The sequence below is a fragment of the Myotis nattereri genome (assembly GCF_964212035.1).
Source record: "Myotis nattereri genome assembly, chromosome: 15".
Taxonomy (NCBI): Eukaryota; Metazoa; Chordata; class Mammalia; order Chiroptera; family Vespertilionidae; genus Myotis; species Myotis nattereri.
In genome coordinates, this window is record NC_138090.1 from 48,972,903 (window position 1) to 48,987,044 (window position 14,142).

Below are 14,142 nucleotides of genomic sequence, written 5' to 3' on the forward strand. Positions count from 1 at the left end.
CCGAATTCCCAAGGGATACTCCCTGGGGGCTTCCTTGGCCCCGCCCAGAAGCTGCACTCCGAGCCTGATTGGACCGCAACAAAGGGAGTCCCCGCCCATCGCGCTGTGACGTCACAGAGGCGGCCGCCTTTTAGACCGGAACTTTCCCAGCATTTACCGAAGGAGTGCCCCTTCTGCTCCGGCTGGCCAGGCACGAGGAACGGGTTCCGGCCTCAGCTTCCTCCCCATCCCGGGCCCCAGGACCCATGCTCCCCACTAGATGCCCAAGACCCCGGCGTCGTCGACATAGGAGGACGCGAGAAGCGGCCCTTTCCAGCCCTAGGAATAGAACTCCCAGAAGGCCCCCTGGTCTCTCTCCAGGGCGCCGCAGCCAACCCCGTGGCATTATGGGAAATGTAGTTCAAGACCTCCTAGACTCTGTGCTCACTTCCTCCGCCACCTTCTCTCCCAGCCTCTGGGGCTGAATGCCAAGGTCCCGGAGGAAAGTGAGGTCTGGGGGCCAGTATTGAGAGGTGAGAATGGAAGTGGGGCTCAGAGACCACACGTCTGACAACAAGAGGCTGCCAGATCTGAGCAGGGAGAATACCCTAAGACATGAGCCATGAGAGTCCCTGGAAGTTCAGCACTTTTCCTCCTAACACACACACACACACACACACACACACACACACACACGACTCCAACAAAATTACAGAGACAGAGTTTGCTGATGTGAACTTTTAATTCATACCTCCCTCTCCCACCCATGGCAGCTGAGTAGGAAATAGCCCCCCTCTACCCTCTCCCACCAAAAACCACCATGAGAAGACTAAAACAAGTCTGTAATAAAAGTATCTACCTTCATCCCCTTCAAAAAGCATCAAGGGGCCCCAGCTGGTTTTGCTCAGTGGTTAGAGAGTCAACCTGCAGACTGAAGGGTCTCAGGTTCGATTCTGGTCAAGGGCACATGCCCAGGTTGCGGGCTTGATCCCCACCCAGCAGGGGACATGCAGGAGGCAGCCAATCAATGATTCTCATCACTGATGTTTTTCTCTCTCTCCCTCTCCTTTCCTCTCTGAAATCAATAAAGATATATTTAAAAAAACAAAAAACAAAAAAAACACTAAGGGGCTCCTGAAATCTGAGTCAAGAATCCGGTCCTCCTTGGCTAGATCCTAGCCAAGCGCACTCCTGCTTGGGTATGAGACTAGTGCAGGGTCTGCATACCCTCGGATCTTTCCACCCCTCACGTGCCCAAGGCCAGAGTCAGTGAATTTAGGGGCAGACAGACAGTGGTTGGCAAGGGAGACAATACCAGCGGCTTTCTGCCAGCCCAGAGGGCACATATATTCCAGTTGACTCCAAATCCATCCCATTTCCCCCAGCCGCCCAGCTGCAGAGGAAAGACCACCCTTAACTGAGAGAGGCATCCCATACTGGGGGGCAACATGTCAGTTTCTGAGCTTAAAAAAAAAAAGTCTCATTACAGTTCTGGAAGTTCCAGCATTTCAGCAGCCACCCCCTTCCTCCACCTCCCACCTTTTAGCCTATCTGCTGGGGGGACGGGGAGTGGTTTTCCCCAGGGGCTGAGAGTGGACTAGAGTTTCACTCGTCGCACAAACTGCCCCAGCTGCACGTAATCTGTCTCCCATCAATCTTCTGGGCAGTGGTGCGGTGCTGAGCTTCTGATTGTACCTTTATTCAACTCTTCACCAAAGTGATCCAGAATTCCAGGACGCTCCCCCCCCCCACCCCCCGATCCCTCTGCAGGGTTCTTCACGGGTATTAGAGCGTGCCCCCCTCTAGAGCAAATGACCCGTCTAGAACCACTCCAGAAACACAGGGGGCGTTGGCCAGCGCTTGCTCTGGAACACCCACGAGTTCCTTCCGTCCTGAGGGCCCAGGAGAAGAAAAACATCTCTTCTAGAAAAGACCTGAGTAGTTAGCACAGGGTAGTTCCCGGCTCCTGGGGGACAGCCATCCACATTGTGGCTAAGGGCTGGGCACCACAGGCAGCCCAGCCCTCGCAGGTCAGGACAATATTTCCTGCTGGTTCTGGAATGTCCAGCAGTTGCTGGAAGCCTCTCTTTCTCTGAAGGTCTAGCCAACTAGATAGAATCACTCTCGAAACGGTGCCCGCCTGCTGCAGGACCGCCACAAGCTCCTCCAGAAGCTGCTAGGCCCCCGGAGACGTAGATTTCTGGAGCGGAGACAGGTCTGCATTAATGCCCACCCACTCGGGCAGGAAGGCGGCCTCGGGCTTGAAGATCTCCAGGAAGCCGGAGTCGGGCAGCGTGAAGTTGGCCAGGTAGACGGTGTCTCCGCCCGCCAGGTAGGCGGCCCAGAAGCCGAAGGTGCCGATGGTCATGATGGTGTGGTTGCACTGCGCGAGCAGCGCGAAGTCCGTCCCCGGCGAGTCCTCCTGTCCGTCGCCGGCAAAGACCACGTCCCCCCGGGACGCGTCCACGTTCTCCCGGCACCAGGCCATGCCGTTGCTGGCGACCACGAAGATGGGGGCTTCGTGCCGGGCCCGGAACCAGTCCATGGCCTCCCGCAGGTAGGCGCGGTCGCCCACCACCCCCTTCCAGCGCTGGGGCATGATCTCCAGGTAGTCCCCCCGGCGCACGTGGACGCCCACGAAGGTGCGCGGGCGGCCGCCGGTGCCCGGCAGGCGGAGCTGTGCCAGGAAACCCTGGGCGCCTTCCCGGAGGTGGTCGTGCAGGGTGAACTCCCGGCGGATCTGCTCCCGGAGGTGGTGGAAGAACGTCCAGGAGCAGGGGAAGCCCGACAGCTTCAGCAAAGGCTGCGGCAGGCGGGCGTACTCCTCCGACATCCAGTCGTGCAGCTCCAGGCTCTGCCAGGGCGTGCGGCTGTCCACCTCGGGCGCCAGCACGGGCAGGGTGATGCGGAACACGGGGGCCAGGGCCGCGTGCATGGCGGGCAGGATGAAGGCCTGGCGGCCGTTGAGCCGGGCCAGGGCCAGGAGCGTGGCGTACTGCCCCATCTGGTTACCAAGCCGGCCGTCCGGGGAGATGGTCCAGGCTCCCGAGGGGGGCGCGGGGAGCTGGGCGCAGGAAGGGGAGGTGTTGAGGGCCATGCGAGCGCCCGGTGGGCAGAAGATGGCAACGGGGGCCGCCACCAGGTGTCGGTCTGCACACAGGAAAGGCAGGTCCAGGCCGCCCGGGAGGAGGCCCTGGTAGAGGTGGAGGAAGGAGAGTCCCGCCAGCACACAAACCAGCAGGAAAGTCAGACACAGGTGCCGGCGGCCCAGGGTCCACATGGCTGCAGGGAGAAGAGGTGAGTGAGTGAGCAGGAGCTCAGAGCCCGGGAGCCTCAGGGAGACTCAGCCCAAAGGAATCAGGGGCCTGAGGCTTTGTCTCACTGGGGGGCCTGAGGGCGGAGAAGCTGGAGGTTTGGGATTTGGGGGTGGGAGGGGGGGTGATTTCCAAAGAGAGCAATCGTCCAGGGCCCAGCACCTGGTCCCCACATCCTGCAGCCTCGCTGCCTCCGCCTGTCAGGCCCACATGTAAATTCCACGGTGGGGCTGTGTTGCAACTCCTCTCCCAGGTGAACCTGTGTGTGTGCTCGGAGGCGACAGGAAGAGACTGAAGGCTGGAGGCCCAGGACTGATAAGGGATCTTGGCCACCACCCCCCACCTCCCCTCACCCCCAGGAGCAGGAACTGGGCTTGTGGGTGCAGGGGGCTCCTCGGGTCATGGGGGTTAGAGGCTGAGATTGCACCTCCACTCACCTGAGCTCCTGGCAGGTGGCTGATCCGCTGCTGGCTTGGCCTGGGCCGAGCGCTGTTCCTAAAAGCAATCAACATCCGGCCGCCCCAAACCGCAGACTCCAGGTTCCCGGGACCCGCAGCCCTGCCCTCCAGCCTCCTCCCCTCCCTGGCCGCAGCAAGGAGAGTGGGCGCGGTCCGCCGGCCTCTACCTCTCCCAGCCCTGCCCGGAGCTGCCAGGCGGAGCCCCACCCCTTCCCCACACCCCCAGCCAGGCTGGTAGTCCTCCCGCCCTGCCCTCTGGGCACCCCCCATCCCAACCCTCCAGCCCCTCCTGGGCTTTGGCCTGGAGGAGGGCTTGGTCCTGGGCGGGCGGCCGGCCTACCCACCCGGCCACCCAGGAGCCCCATCCTCGCAGGACTGGCAGGTGCCATGCTGGACCTGGGCGATCCGGTCCGTCAACCTCTTCGTCTTCCCCTCGGGTCCTGGGCTCCCCACTGTCTGGATGCGCCCAGCCGGCCTCGCCCCAGCCGCTTGGGATGGGGCCCTGACTCAGAGCGGGCGGGGAGGGCAGTCCTGGCAGCCCGCGTCGTCCCGAGGGATGGAGAACCTGTTTGCCAGGTGGAAGCCGCCTCCAGCTCGCAGGGTCGGGCCTGGGGGTGTCCCCGCCCCACCAGGGGCCGCCGCACCCCCCCCCCCCCACATTCCACAGTCACACCCTCAGCCTCTCCTTTGGGGAGATTCTGGGTCTGGTGCTGAACTGCCGCTCTCTAGGCAGGCACCTCCTGGGGGCGCCCCTCCCAAGCACGGGAACCGGAAATGCCAGAGTGGGAGAGCGCCTCTTTCATGCCTGTCACAGAGCCCAGCACCCAGAGCCCAGCACCCAGAGCCCAGCACCCAGAGCCCAGAGCCCAGAGCCCAGAGCCCAGCGCCCAGCGCCCAGAGCCCAGAGCCCAGCACCCAGAGCCCAGCACCCAGAGCCCAGATCCCAGAGCCCAGATCCCAGCACCCAGAGCCCAGAGCCCAGCACCCAGCACCCAGAGCCCAGCACCCAGATCCCAGGACCCAGAGCCCAGTGCCCAGCGCCCAACACCCAGAGCCCAGCACCCAGAGCCCAGAGCCCAGCACCCAGAGCCCAGGGCCCAGCACCCAGCACCCAGCACCCAGAGCCCAGCCCCCAGAGCCCAGAGCCCAGCGCGGGAGCAGAGGCCGGGCTCTCCCGCGCAGGAAGGGAGTTGCCATGGCTGAGGGGCCTGCTCACCTCACCCAGGGCCGCGGCATCCGAACCAGGGACTCTGGAGTAGACAGTTGACCATCACCCCCCAGGCCAGGGCCGGCTGAGCGTCAGGCTGAGGAAATCCAGGCGGCCAGCGCCTTCCTCCTGCAGAACGGGGGTCCACGCTCTTCACCCTTCGCTTCCAAGAAGCTGCCCGTCTCTCATTCCTCTTGGGCTCTTGGCTCACCTGCCCGCCCTCCGCCCAGGCTGTGCTGGGGGCACCTGGTCTGGACTGAGGCCAGAGGAGGAGGCCGGGTGTTCGGGGTGCCAGCTGCTGGGCAGGGCAGGGGAGAGGCTTCTGGCCCTGGACAGCTGTGTCTCCGGGAGGACACGGTGGGCACCTGGTGCTTGGTCGTTTCCTGACGCATCAGGGACCTCAGTGTCTGACGCCAAAGCCTAGATGTTCGGGGGGAACCAGACACAAGCTGCAGCAGTGACTGCGGAGGCAGGCAGCTTACAGGCCCCCAGCCTCCTCCCTCAGACCCAGGGGTCCAGGCCCCCAGCCCTCCTCCCTCAGACCCAGGGGTCCAGACCCCCAGCCCTCCTCCCTCAGACCCAGGAGTCCAGGCCCCCAGCCCTCCTCCCTCAGACCCAGGGGTCCAGACCCCCAGCCCTCCTCCCTCAGACCCAGGGGTCCAGGCTCCCAGCCCCTCCTCCCTCAGACCCAGGGGTCCAGGCCCCCAGCCCCTCCTCCCTCAGACCCAGGAGTCCAGGCCCCCAGCCCCTCCTCCCTCAGACCCAGGAGTCCAGGCCCCCAGCCCCTCCTCCCTCAGACCCAGGGGTCCAGGCCCCCAGCCCCTCCTCCCTCAGACCTAGGGGTCCAGGCCCCCAGCCCCTCCCCCCTCAGACCCAGGAGCCCAGGCCCCCAGCTCCTCCTCCCTCAGACCCAGGGGTCCAGGCCCCCAGCCCCTCCTCCCTCAGACCCAGGAGTCCAGGCCCCCAGTCCCTCCTCCCTCAGACCCAGGAGCCCAGGCCCCCAGCCCCCTCCTCCCTCAGACCCAGGGGTCCAGGCCCCCAGCCCCTCCTCCCTCAGACCCAGGAGTCCAGGCCCCCAGCCCCCTCCTCCCTCAGACCCAGGGGTCCAGGCCCCCAGCCCCTCCTCCCTCAGACCCAGGAGTCCAGGCCCCCAGTCCCTCCTCCCTCAGACCCAGGGGTCCAGGCCCCCAGCTCCTCCTCCCTCAGACCCAGGGGTCCAGGCCCCCAGCCCCTCCTCCCTCAGACCCAGGAGTCCAGGCCCCCAGTCCCTCCTCCCTCAGACCCAGGAGCCCAGGCCCCCAGCCCCCTCCTCCCTCAGACCCAGGGGTCCAGGCCCCCAGCCCCTCCTCCCTCAGACCCAGGAGTCCAGGCCCCCAGTCCCTCCTCCCTCAGACCCAGGAGCCCAGGCCCCCAGCCCCCTCCTCCCTCAGACCCAGGGGTCCAGGCCCCCAGCCCCTCCTCCCTCAGACCCAGGGGTCCAGGCCCCCAGCCCCTCCTCCCTCAGACCCAGGAGTCCAGGCTCCCGGTTGGAAGGACCCCCAGCCTGGTTGCATCACCCGTTCAGGCTGACCTGGCCACGGTGGAATCCGTGCTCCTGCCAAGTGGGTCAGATATCACAGGTCAGGCGTAGAGAAGGTGACTGGGCGGGTCTGTTTGGATATAAATCCTGGAGCTTCGGCATCTCTCCCAAGAGCCTCGGTTGTCCCACGGTCTGGGAATCCACGTGCAAGGAGGACGCAGGCGCTGCAGAACCTGAGCAGCAGTGCGGCCGTCGCTCTGCCGGACGCCCCGGGTCTGAAACAGAGTCCGGACCCTTCCGTGATTCCGACTGCGGGCTGCGACCTCACCTGAGGACTGAGCCGTTGATGGGCTGGGTCAGGGCCTGGTTCCGGGTCCCAGGACTGTGGGTCCCTGTGCTGGCTGTCCTGCTGGGAGCCGGCCAGGCACTCCCCATCCCGGACTCCAGCCCCCTCCTCCAATTTGGGGGCCAAGTGAGGCAGCGGTACCTCTACACAGATGATGCCCAGGAGACAGAGGCCCACCTGGAGATCAGGGCTGATGGCTCCGTGGTGGGATCTGCCCGCAGGAGTCCCGAAAGTGAGTGTGGGGGCAGGGCCAGGGTCTGAGGGAGGAGGGGCTGGGGGCCTGGACCCCTGGGTCTGAGGGAGGAGGGGCTGGGGCCTGGACCCCTGGGTCCGAGGGAGGAGGGGCTGGGGGCCTGGACCCCTGGGTCCGAGGGAGGAGGGGCTGGGGGCCTGGACTCCTGGGTCTGAGGGAGGAGGGGCTGGGGGCCTGGACTCCTGGGTCTGAGGGAGGAGGGGCTGGGGGCCTGGACCCCTGGGTCTGAGGGAGGAGGGGCTGGGGGCCTGGACCCCTGGGTCTGAGGGAGGAGGGGCTGGGCAAAGGCCATCTGAGTCTCTGACCACTCTCTTTCCTCAGGTCTCTTGGAGCTGAAGGCCCTAAAGCCAGGGGTAATCCAAATCTTGGGAGTCAAGACATCCAGGTTCCTGTGCCAGGGGCCGGATGGGACACTGTACGGATCGGTGAGTTTCCGGACACCCTCCTGGGACCCAGTCCTTCCTCCCCCCGGGTCACCATGCGGGACCACCTCTGGCACTGGTGGCCCGGGCGAGGCGGGGTTCTGCGCTTGCTTCAGGGCCGGACCCCCGCCCCGCCCCCCGAAACCCATGAAGCCGGGCTGTTGTTATCCATGTTTGCAAGAAGGGGAAACTGAGGCTCAGGCAGGGACGGATACCGTGGCCCCAAGTCACGAGGCCTGTGAACGAGACACGGAGGCTTGCGTCCCTTAACCCTTGCTGACCCCACCGGCTCCTGGCCGTGCAGTGACCGTGACCTTAGGGGGCAGCCAGACTCCCGGCTTGGTCTGGGGACGCCTCAGCTGTCCCCTGGGCTGGAATGGCGGTCTTTGTGAAGTGGGGTCCGGAAGTGGGCCTTGCAGGACCCTGTAGGGGTGTCCTCGAGGCCGGGGTGGGAGGCCGGACCCCGGGTCCTGCAGCCGGAGGCGTGGCCGTGGCTCTGATCTCGTTCCTGTGCCCTCAGCTCCGCTTCGACCCCGAGGCCTGCAGCTTCCGGGAGCTGCTCCTGGAGGACGGCTACAACGTCTACCGGTCCGAGGCCCGAGGCCTGCCCCTCCGCCTGCCCCAGGGCGACCTGCCTCCCTGGGGGCCCGCCCGCTTCCTGCCGCTGCCCGGCCTGCCCCCAGCGCCCCCGGAGCCGCCCGGGGGCCTGGCCCCGGCCCCGCCCGACGTGGGCTCCTCAGACCCCCTGAGCATGGTGTGGCCATCGTCGCAGGGCCACAGCCCCAGCTACACGTCCTGAGGCTGCTGGCTGTGGATGGCTGGGTCTCCTCCTTATTTATTGGCTTATTTATCTTATTTATATTTTTACTTTTCTTACTTGGAACAATAAAGAGTCTGAAAGAAGGGTCCGCGTGAGCATGTGTGTTGGAGGTCGGGAATGGGAGCTGCCTCCCTGTCTCCCGGCGAACCCCAAAGCCCCTGCTCCCCCCTATTGCTGGAAGGATGCGAGAAAGCCCCAGCCTCCCCCTGGGCCCCCGTTTTCTGCTCCCCTAAGGTGTCCCCAGGGACCCGGGACTACCCCTGCCCTTAGACAGCACAGAACTTATCCCCATTCACTGTATCCCAACCACCTGTCCGTGTGGTGGAACTGTTTCTCAGAGGAACCTCGGTAGCAGGGGGGGTATTTTTTTAATGACGCTGCCTGCACACAGCCTCATGGGAGATGTAGTTTTCTGGGTTCATTTGGCACTTAGAAATGGGAAGGCCTCTTCTCTTGGTCCTCTGAACTAAGACAAGGATTCTTGCATCTCTCTCTCTCTCTCTCTAAAAATCAATTAAGAAAAAAGAGAGAGCCCTGATCGGTTTGGCTCAGTGGCTAGAGTGTCGGCCTGCGGACTCAAGGGTCCCAGGTTCGATTCCGGTCAAGGGTATGTACCTGGGTTGCGGGCACATCCCCAGTGGGTGGCATGCAGGAGGTGGCCAATCGATGTTTCTCTCTCATGGGTGTTTCTGACTCTCTATCCCTCTCCTTTCCTCTCTGTAAAAAAAAAAAAAAAAAAATCAATGGGATATATTTTTTAAAAAACAGAAAAGAGAGAAAGAGATTCTATGGAGTCATGCTAATCTCTGAGGGCCCAGAACATACCAGCACATTCCTTCTTCCCGTAGTCTTTTACTACTGGAGCTTGCGAAGTCACACACGCACACACAGGACGTATGACTGCTGCTGCTGTTGTCATGTTCTCACCCAGCCCTTGACTGTAAGGGCAGCCCCTCCTCCAGGGCTAAGGGCTGGTGGGGGAATTCCAACATCCACATTCCCTTCCCCCCTGTACTGGTACTGGCTTGGCCCCACCACTTATATTTCGGGGTTCGTGGGGCTCCTCAGTCAGCTGGCTTGTGGAAGATCAGTGAACCTCTGCTCTCCTGCTTGTCCTACAGGGGATTTTGGGGTGTGGGGTTCAGGGAGATTAAGAAACAGGCTGCCTCACCTGAGTCTAACAGGGAGGAAACTCCCAGCGAATTCCAATGCGGGGACTTGCTGCCTGGCCTGGACTCAGAAAATGTCAGGGTCACAAAGGAGAAAGAGGACCTGCTCGCGTGAACGGAGACCAGAGAGAAGCCCCTGGGACGCCATTCCAGGAGGAGGAACCTCCCCCCCGCACGTTCCTAAGACACCGGTGGCGTTTGAGTGGTAGATAGGAGGACTCTGTCCACCTTACACTTTCTGATTTCGGTCACCGGATTGTGATTCTTGAAAGGAATGCCCTTGTCCTTAGCAAATACACAGTGAGATATTTAGGGACAAAGTGACATGGTATCGCCAATGTTTTCTCAAAGGTTTCTGGAAATGTGAATATCTGATCTAGAGAGAGATAGAGGGTGAACAATAGAGCAAATGGGGGGTGGGGGATGGTGAGGATTGGGGAACCTGGGTAAAGATACACGGGGTTCCCTGTACAAGGCTTGAAACTTTTCTGTAAGTTCAAAATTAGACCAAGTTCAAGTTACTCCTGCCAAAAAATTCCACTCTGCACCCCCTTTGAGATGCATGGATAAGCTGATAAGAGGAAAAAGAGTTCGGCTGGCCGGCCGGCATGGCTCAGTGGTTGAGCATCGATTCCCGGTCAAAGAGAAGAGGTTGGCCCTAGCTGGTTTGGCTTGGCCTGCGGACTGAAGGGCCCCGGGTTGATTCTGGTCAAGGGCACATGCCCGGGTTGCAGGCTCGATCCCCAACAGGGGGCGTGCAGGAGGCAGCCAACCAACGATTCTCTCTCATCATTGATGTTTCTATCTCTCTATCCCTCTCCCTTCCTCTCTGAAATCAATAAAAATATATTAAATTTACAAAAAGAAGAAAGAGAAATCTCCAGATGCTCCGCCCCCTCCCGCCATGGAAAAAGAAAGATAGGGAAAGGGAAAGGAAGGGGAGGGGAAAAATAAACAACTCCAGAGAGAAATGAAACGGAGCATGGAAAGTGTGACCTGTCCTGCAGTTTCCTGACTGGGACCGCGTTTCAAGGTGAAGCTCTAAGGGCCGGACTCGGTTAAACTCTCAGGAACCTGGAAGCGAGGGAATGCTGCTCTCCTGGAGGGAAGGCAGTTCTGATACACGCGAAGCACATGGATGACCCTCCAGAGACTCAGGGACAGAGGCTAGGAGCCCCCCTATAAAGAAACACCTACAACAGGCACATTCGTAAACTAGGAAGTAGGATGGGGGGTGCCGGGGCTGGGGGGGCAGGGAGCAGAGGCTGCTTCTTGGCCCAGAGGTTCGATTTGGGACGAAGAAGGCGTTACAGTGGATAACAGTGTGAATGTGCTTAACCGCCTCCGAGCTGCACTTCCCATGGTTCACATGCTAGGTGGGTCTCGCCGCAATAAAAAACAAAACACCCCACCAGCCCTCGCCGGTGTGGCTCAGTGGACAGAGCGTCGGCCTGCGGGCTGAAGGGTCCCAGGTTCGCTCCGGTCAAGGGCACGCACCTGGGTTGCAGGCTCGATGCCCATCCTGGTCACGTGCAGGAGGCAGCCAACGGGTGTGTCTCTCTCACATCGATGTTTCTCTGTCTGTGTCTCTCTCTCTCTCCCTCCCACTTGCTCTAAAAATTAATGTTGAGGCCGAAACCGGTTTGGCTCAGTGGATAGAGCGCCGGCCTGCGGACTGAAAGGTCCCAGGTTCGATTCCGGTCAAGGGCATGTGCCTGGGTTGCGGGCACATCCCCAGTGGGAGATGTGCAGGAGGCAGCTGATCGATGTTTCTCTCTCATCGATGTTTCTAGCTCTCTATCTCTCTCCCTTCCTCTCTGTAAAAAATCAATAAAATATTTTTTTTTAAAAAAATCGATGTTGAGGATGAACAACAGCAACCACACCTCCCCCCAAAACTGCACTCAGCACACCTCCCCCCAAAACTGCACTCAGCACACCTCCCCCCAAAACTGCACTCAGCACACCTCAGCGGGGCCTCCTGTTTCCGCTTGAGCTCTGGCCGGGGAGGGTGATTCTGTTCAAAAATCATGTAACCAGCGGGCCGACCGGGCACGTGTGTGTGTGTGTGTGGGGGGGGGGGGTCCGGAGTCACCCCGGGTCGCGGAGGCCGGGGACCCGCTGGCAGCGCCGTTGGACCAGTGACAGGCCCAGCGCTGCCGGCCAAAGCAAAGGTCTCCGGAGAGACGCCACTCAGCTCCGATGTCACCGGGGAAGTCGTGACTGAGTCCAAAATCCAAAGTCACAGAACTCACCGGGGACAGCGCACGTGGCACCTGCCAGGCCCACACCCGCCGCCGCCGGAGCTGTCAGCGAAAAACCACGGTCCCAGATCTGCTCATGTCTTTGCTGGTGTGTTTATTTCTCTTGCTAATCCTCCCCCAAGGACATCTTTTCTGTGGATTGCTTAGATCAGTGGTTCTCAACCTTCTGGCCCTTTCAATGCAGTTCTTCATGCTGGGACCCAACCATAAAATTATTTCTGTTGCTACCTCATCACTGTCATGTTGCTACTGTGATGAATCGTCATGTCAATATCTGATGTGCAGGAGGGTCTTAGGCGACCCCTGTGAAAGGGTTGTTCGACCGCCAAAGGGGTCGCGACCCACAGGTTGAGAACCGCTGGTTTAGAGCGTCCAAGGGAAGGAGGGAGGGGGGGAGAGAGAGAGAGAGAGAGAGAGAGAGAGAGAGATCGATGTGAGAGAGACACATCGATTGGTTGCCTCCTACACTTGCCCCCACTGGGGCTGGCGATCGAACCTGCAACCCAGATATGTGCTCTTGACTAGGAATCGAACCTGTGACCTCGCCGTGCCGGGGCCGATGCTCTAACCACAGAGCCACGCTGGCCAGAGCTCAAGAGCTTTAAAAAAAAAAAAGTTATGATCAAATACACACAGCATGAAATGTGCCATCTTAGCCCCGGCCGGGGGGACTGAGTTGGTTGGAGCATCAGCCGGTACACTGAAATGTCACGGGTTCGATTTCCAGTCAGGACACATACTCAAGTCTCAGGTGTGAACCCCTGTGGGGGCACGTACAGGAGGCTGCTCAATGCTTCTCTCTCACATCGATGTCTCTCTCTCTCTCCCTAAAATCAATAAAAGCATATCCTCCGGTGAGGATTAAAAATAATATGATCAGCCCAGCTGGTGTGGCTCAGAGACAGCTGGTTCAATTCCCAGTCGGGCGCATGCCCAGGTTGTGGGCTCCATCCCCAGTAGCGGGTGTGCAGGAGGCAGCGGATCAATGATTCTCTCTCATCATTGATGTTTCTTCTATCTCTCCCTCTCCCTCTCTGAAATCAATAAAAATATGTATTTTTTTAAAAAGCGGACTTGAAAACACTGCTTAGTTAGTGAGTTAGTTAATCCTCACCTGAGGATATTTTTAAATTGATTTTTTAAAAATATATATTTTATTGATTTTTTACAGAGAGGAAGGGAGAGGGATAGAGAGTTAGAAACATCAATGAGAGAGAAACATCCATCAGCTGCCTCCTGCACACTCCCCACTGGGGATGTGCCCGCAACCCAGGTACATGCCCTTGACCGGAATAGAACCTGGGACCCTTCAGTCCGCAGGCTGACGCTCTATCCACCGAGCCAAACCAGTTAGGGCTAAATTGATTTTTAGAAAGAGTGGAAGGGAGTGGAACATCGATGTGAGAGAGACACACTGATGCCTCCCACACTTGCCCAGACCATGGCCTGGAATTGAGCCTGCAACCAAGGTACGTGCCCTGGACCTGAATCGAACCGGGGGACCCTTCACTCCGCAGGCCAACGCTCTCTCCCCTGAGCCAAACCGGCGAGGACCCCCCCTTGCCCTTTTGCAGGCGGGTACCCAGTTTTCCCAGCACCGTTTGTTGAAAAGATGATGATGAAATCTCCTCATGTGGGAAGAGCTTCTGTGTATGCACACAGCTATTCACAACTATTTGTTTTCGGGGTAATGATTAATTAACTTCTAAACCATCAACTTTCCTCTGATCACTCACTGACTCATTCCACGGCTAAAAATAGCAAGCCACGAATTTCACAATCCTAGATTCCCCCAAACACTTGCACATGGATGGTAGGTTTAATCAATGAACTTTTAACAGTCTGGTATCGCAGACTCCTCTACAGGTGCCTTGAGTGGAGGGATTAGGAAGCACAGATTGCCGGTCGTAAAGGCAGTCACGGGGACATGAGGCACCCGTCGGGCACACGGTCACTCATGTTGTAAGGACTGTGAATGGCGTCAGAGGGGCACGTATCAGGGTGATCACCTCATAGGTCATACAAATGTCTGATAACTACGGCATCTACCTAAAATTAGTATAATCTTGTATGTCAATTGTAATTGGGAAAAAAAAAACTTGAGCCCTATTGGCTCAATGCATAGAGCGTTGGCCTGCGGACCGAAGGGTCCCAGGTTTGATTCCGGCCAAGGGCACATGCCCGGGTTGCGGGCTTGATCCCCAACAGGGGGCATGCAGGAGGCAGCCAATCAATGATTCTCTTTTATCATTGGTGTTTCTATCTCTCTCTCTCCCTCTTCCTTCCTCTCTGAAATCAATAAAGAAATATATTAAAAAAAAACAACAACAATAGCCCTGACAGGTTTGGCTCAGTGGATAGAGTGTCGGCCTGCGGACTAAAGGGTCCCAG

The 14,142-nt window shown here is 59.7% G+C and overlaps 2 protein-coding genes across 2 annotated transcripts; one reads left to right on the plus strand and one right to left on the minus strand.

The window, feature by feature from the left end:
- Nucleotides 1-2,155: 2,155 nt before the first annotated feature.
- On the minus strand, nucleotides 2,156-3,259 carry FUT1 (fucosyltransferase 1 (H blood group); the record flags this gene model as incomplete). Its single annotated transcript, XM_081108299.1, has 1 exon — nucleotides 2,156-3,259. The coding sequence occupies one exon, from the start codon at nucleotides 3,257-3,259 to the stop codon at nucleotides 2,156-2,158; it is 1,104 nt and encodes a 367-aa protein (XP_080964425.1).
- Nucleotides 3,260-6,823: 3,564 nt separating this feature from the next.
- FGF21 (fibroblast growth factor 21) lies at nucleotides 6,824-8,297 on the plus strand (the record flags this gene model as incomplete). The annotated part of the gene is made up of 3 exons (XM_081108458.1): nucleotides 6,824-7,055; nucleotides 7,398-7,501; nucleotides 8,019-8,297. 3 exons carry the CDS (start codon nucleotides 6,824-6,826, stop codon nucleotides 8,295-8,297), a joined length of 615 nt encoding a protein of 204 aa, XP_080964584.1.
- Nucleotides 8,298-14,142: the final 5,845 nt, after the last annotated feature.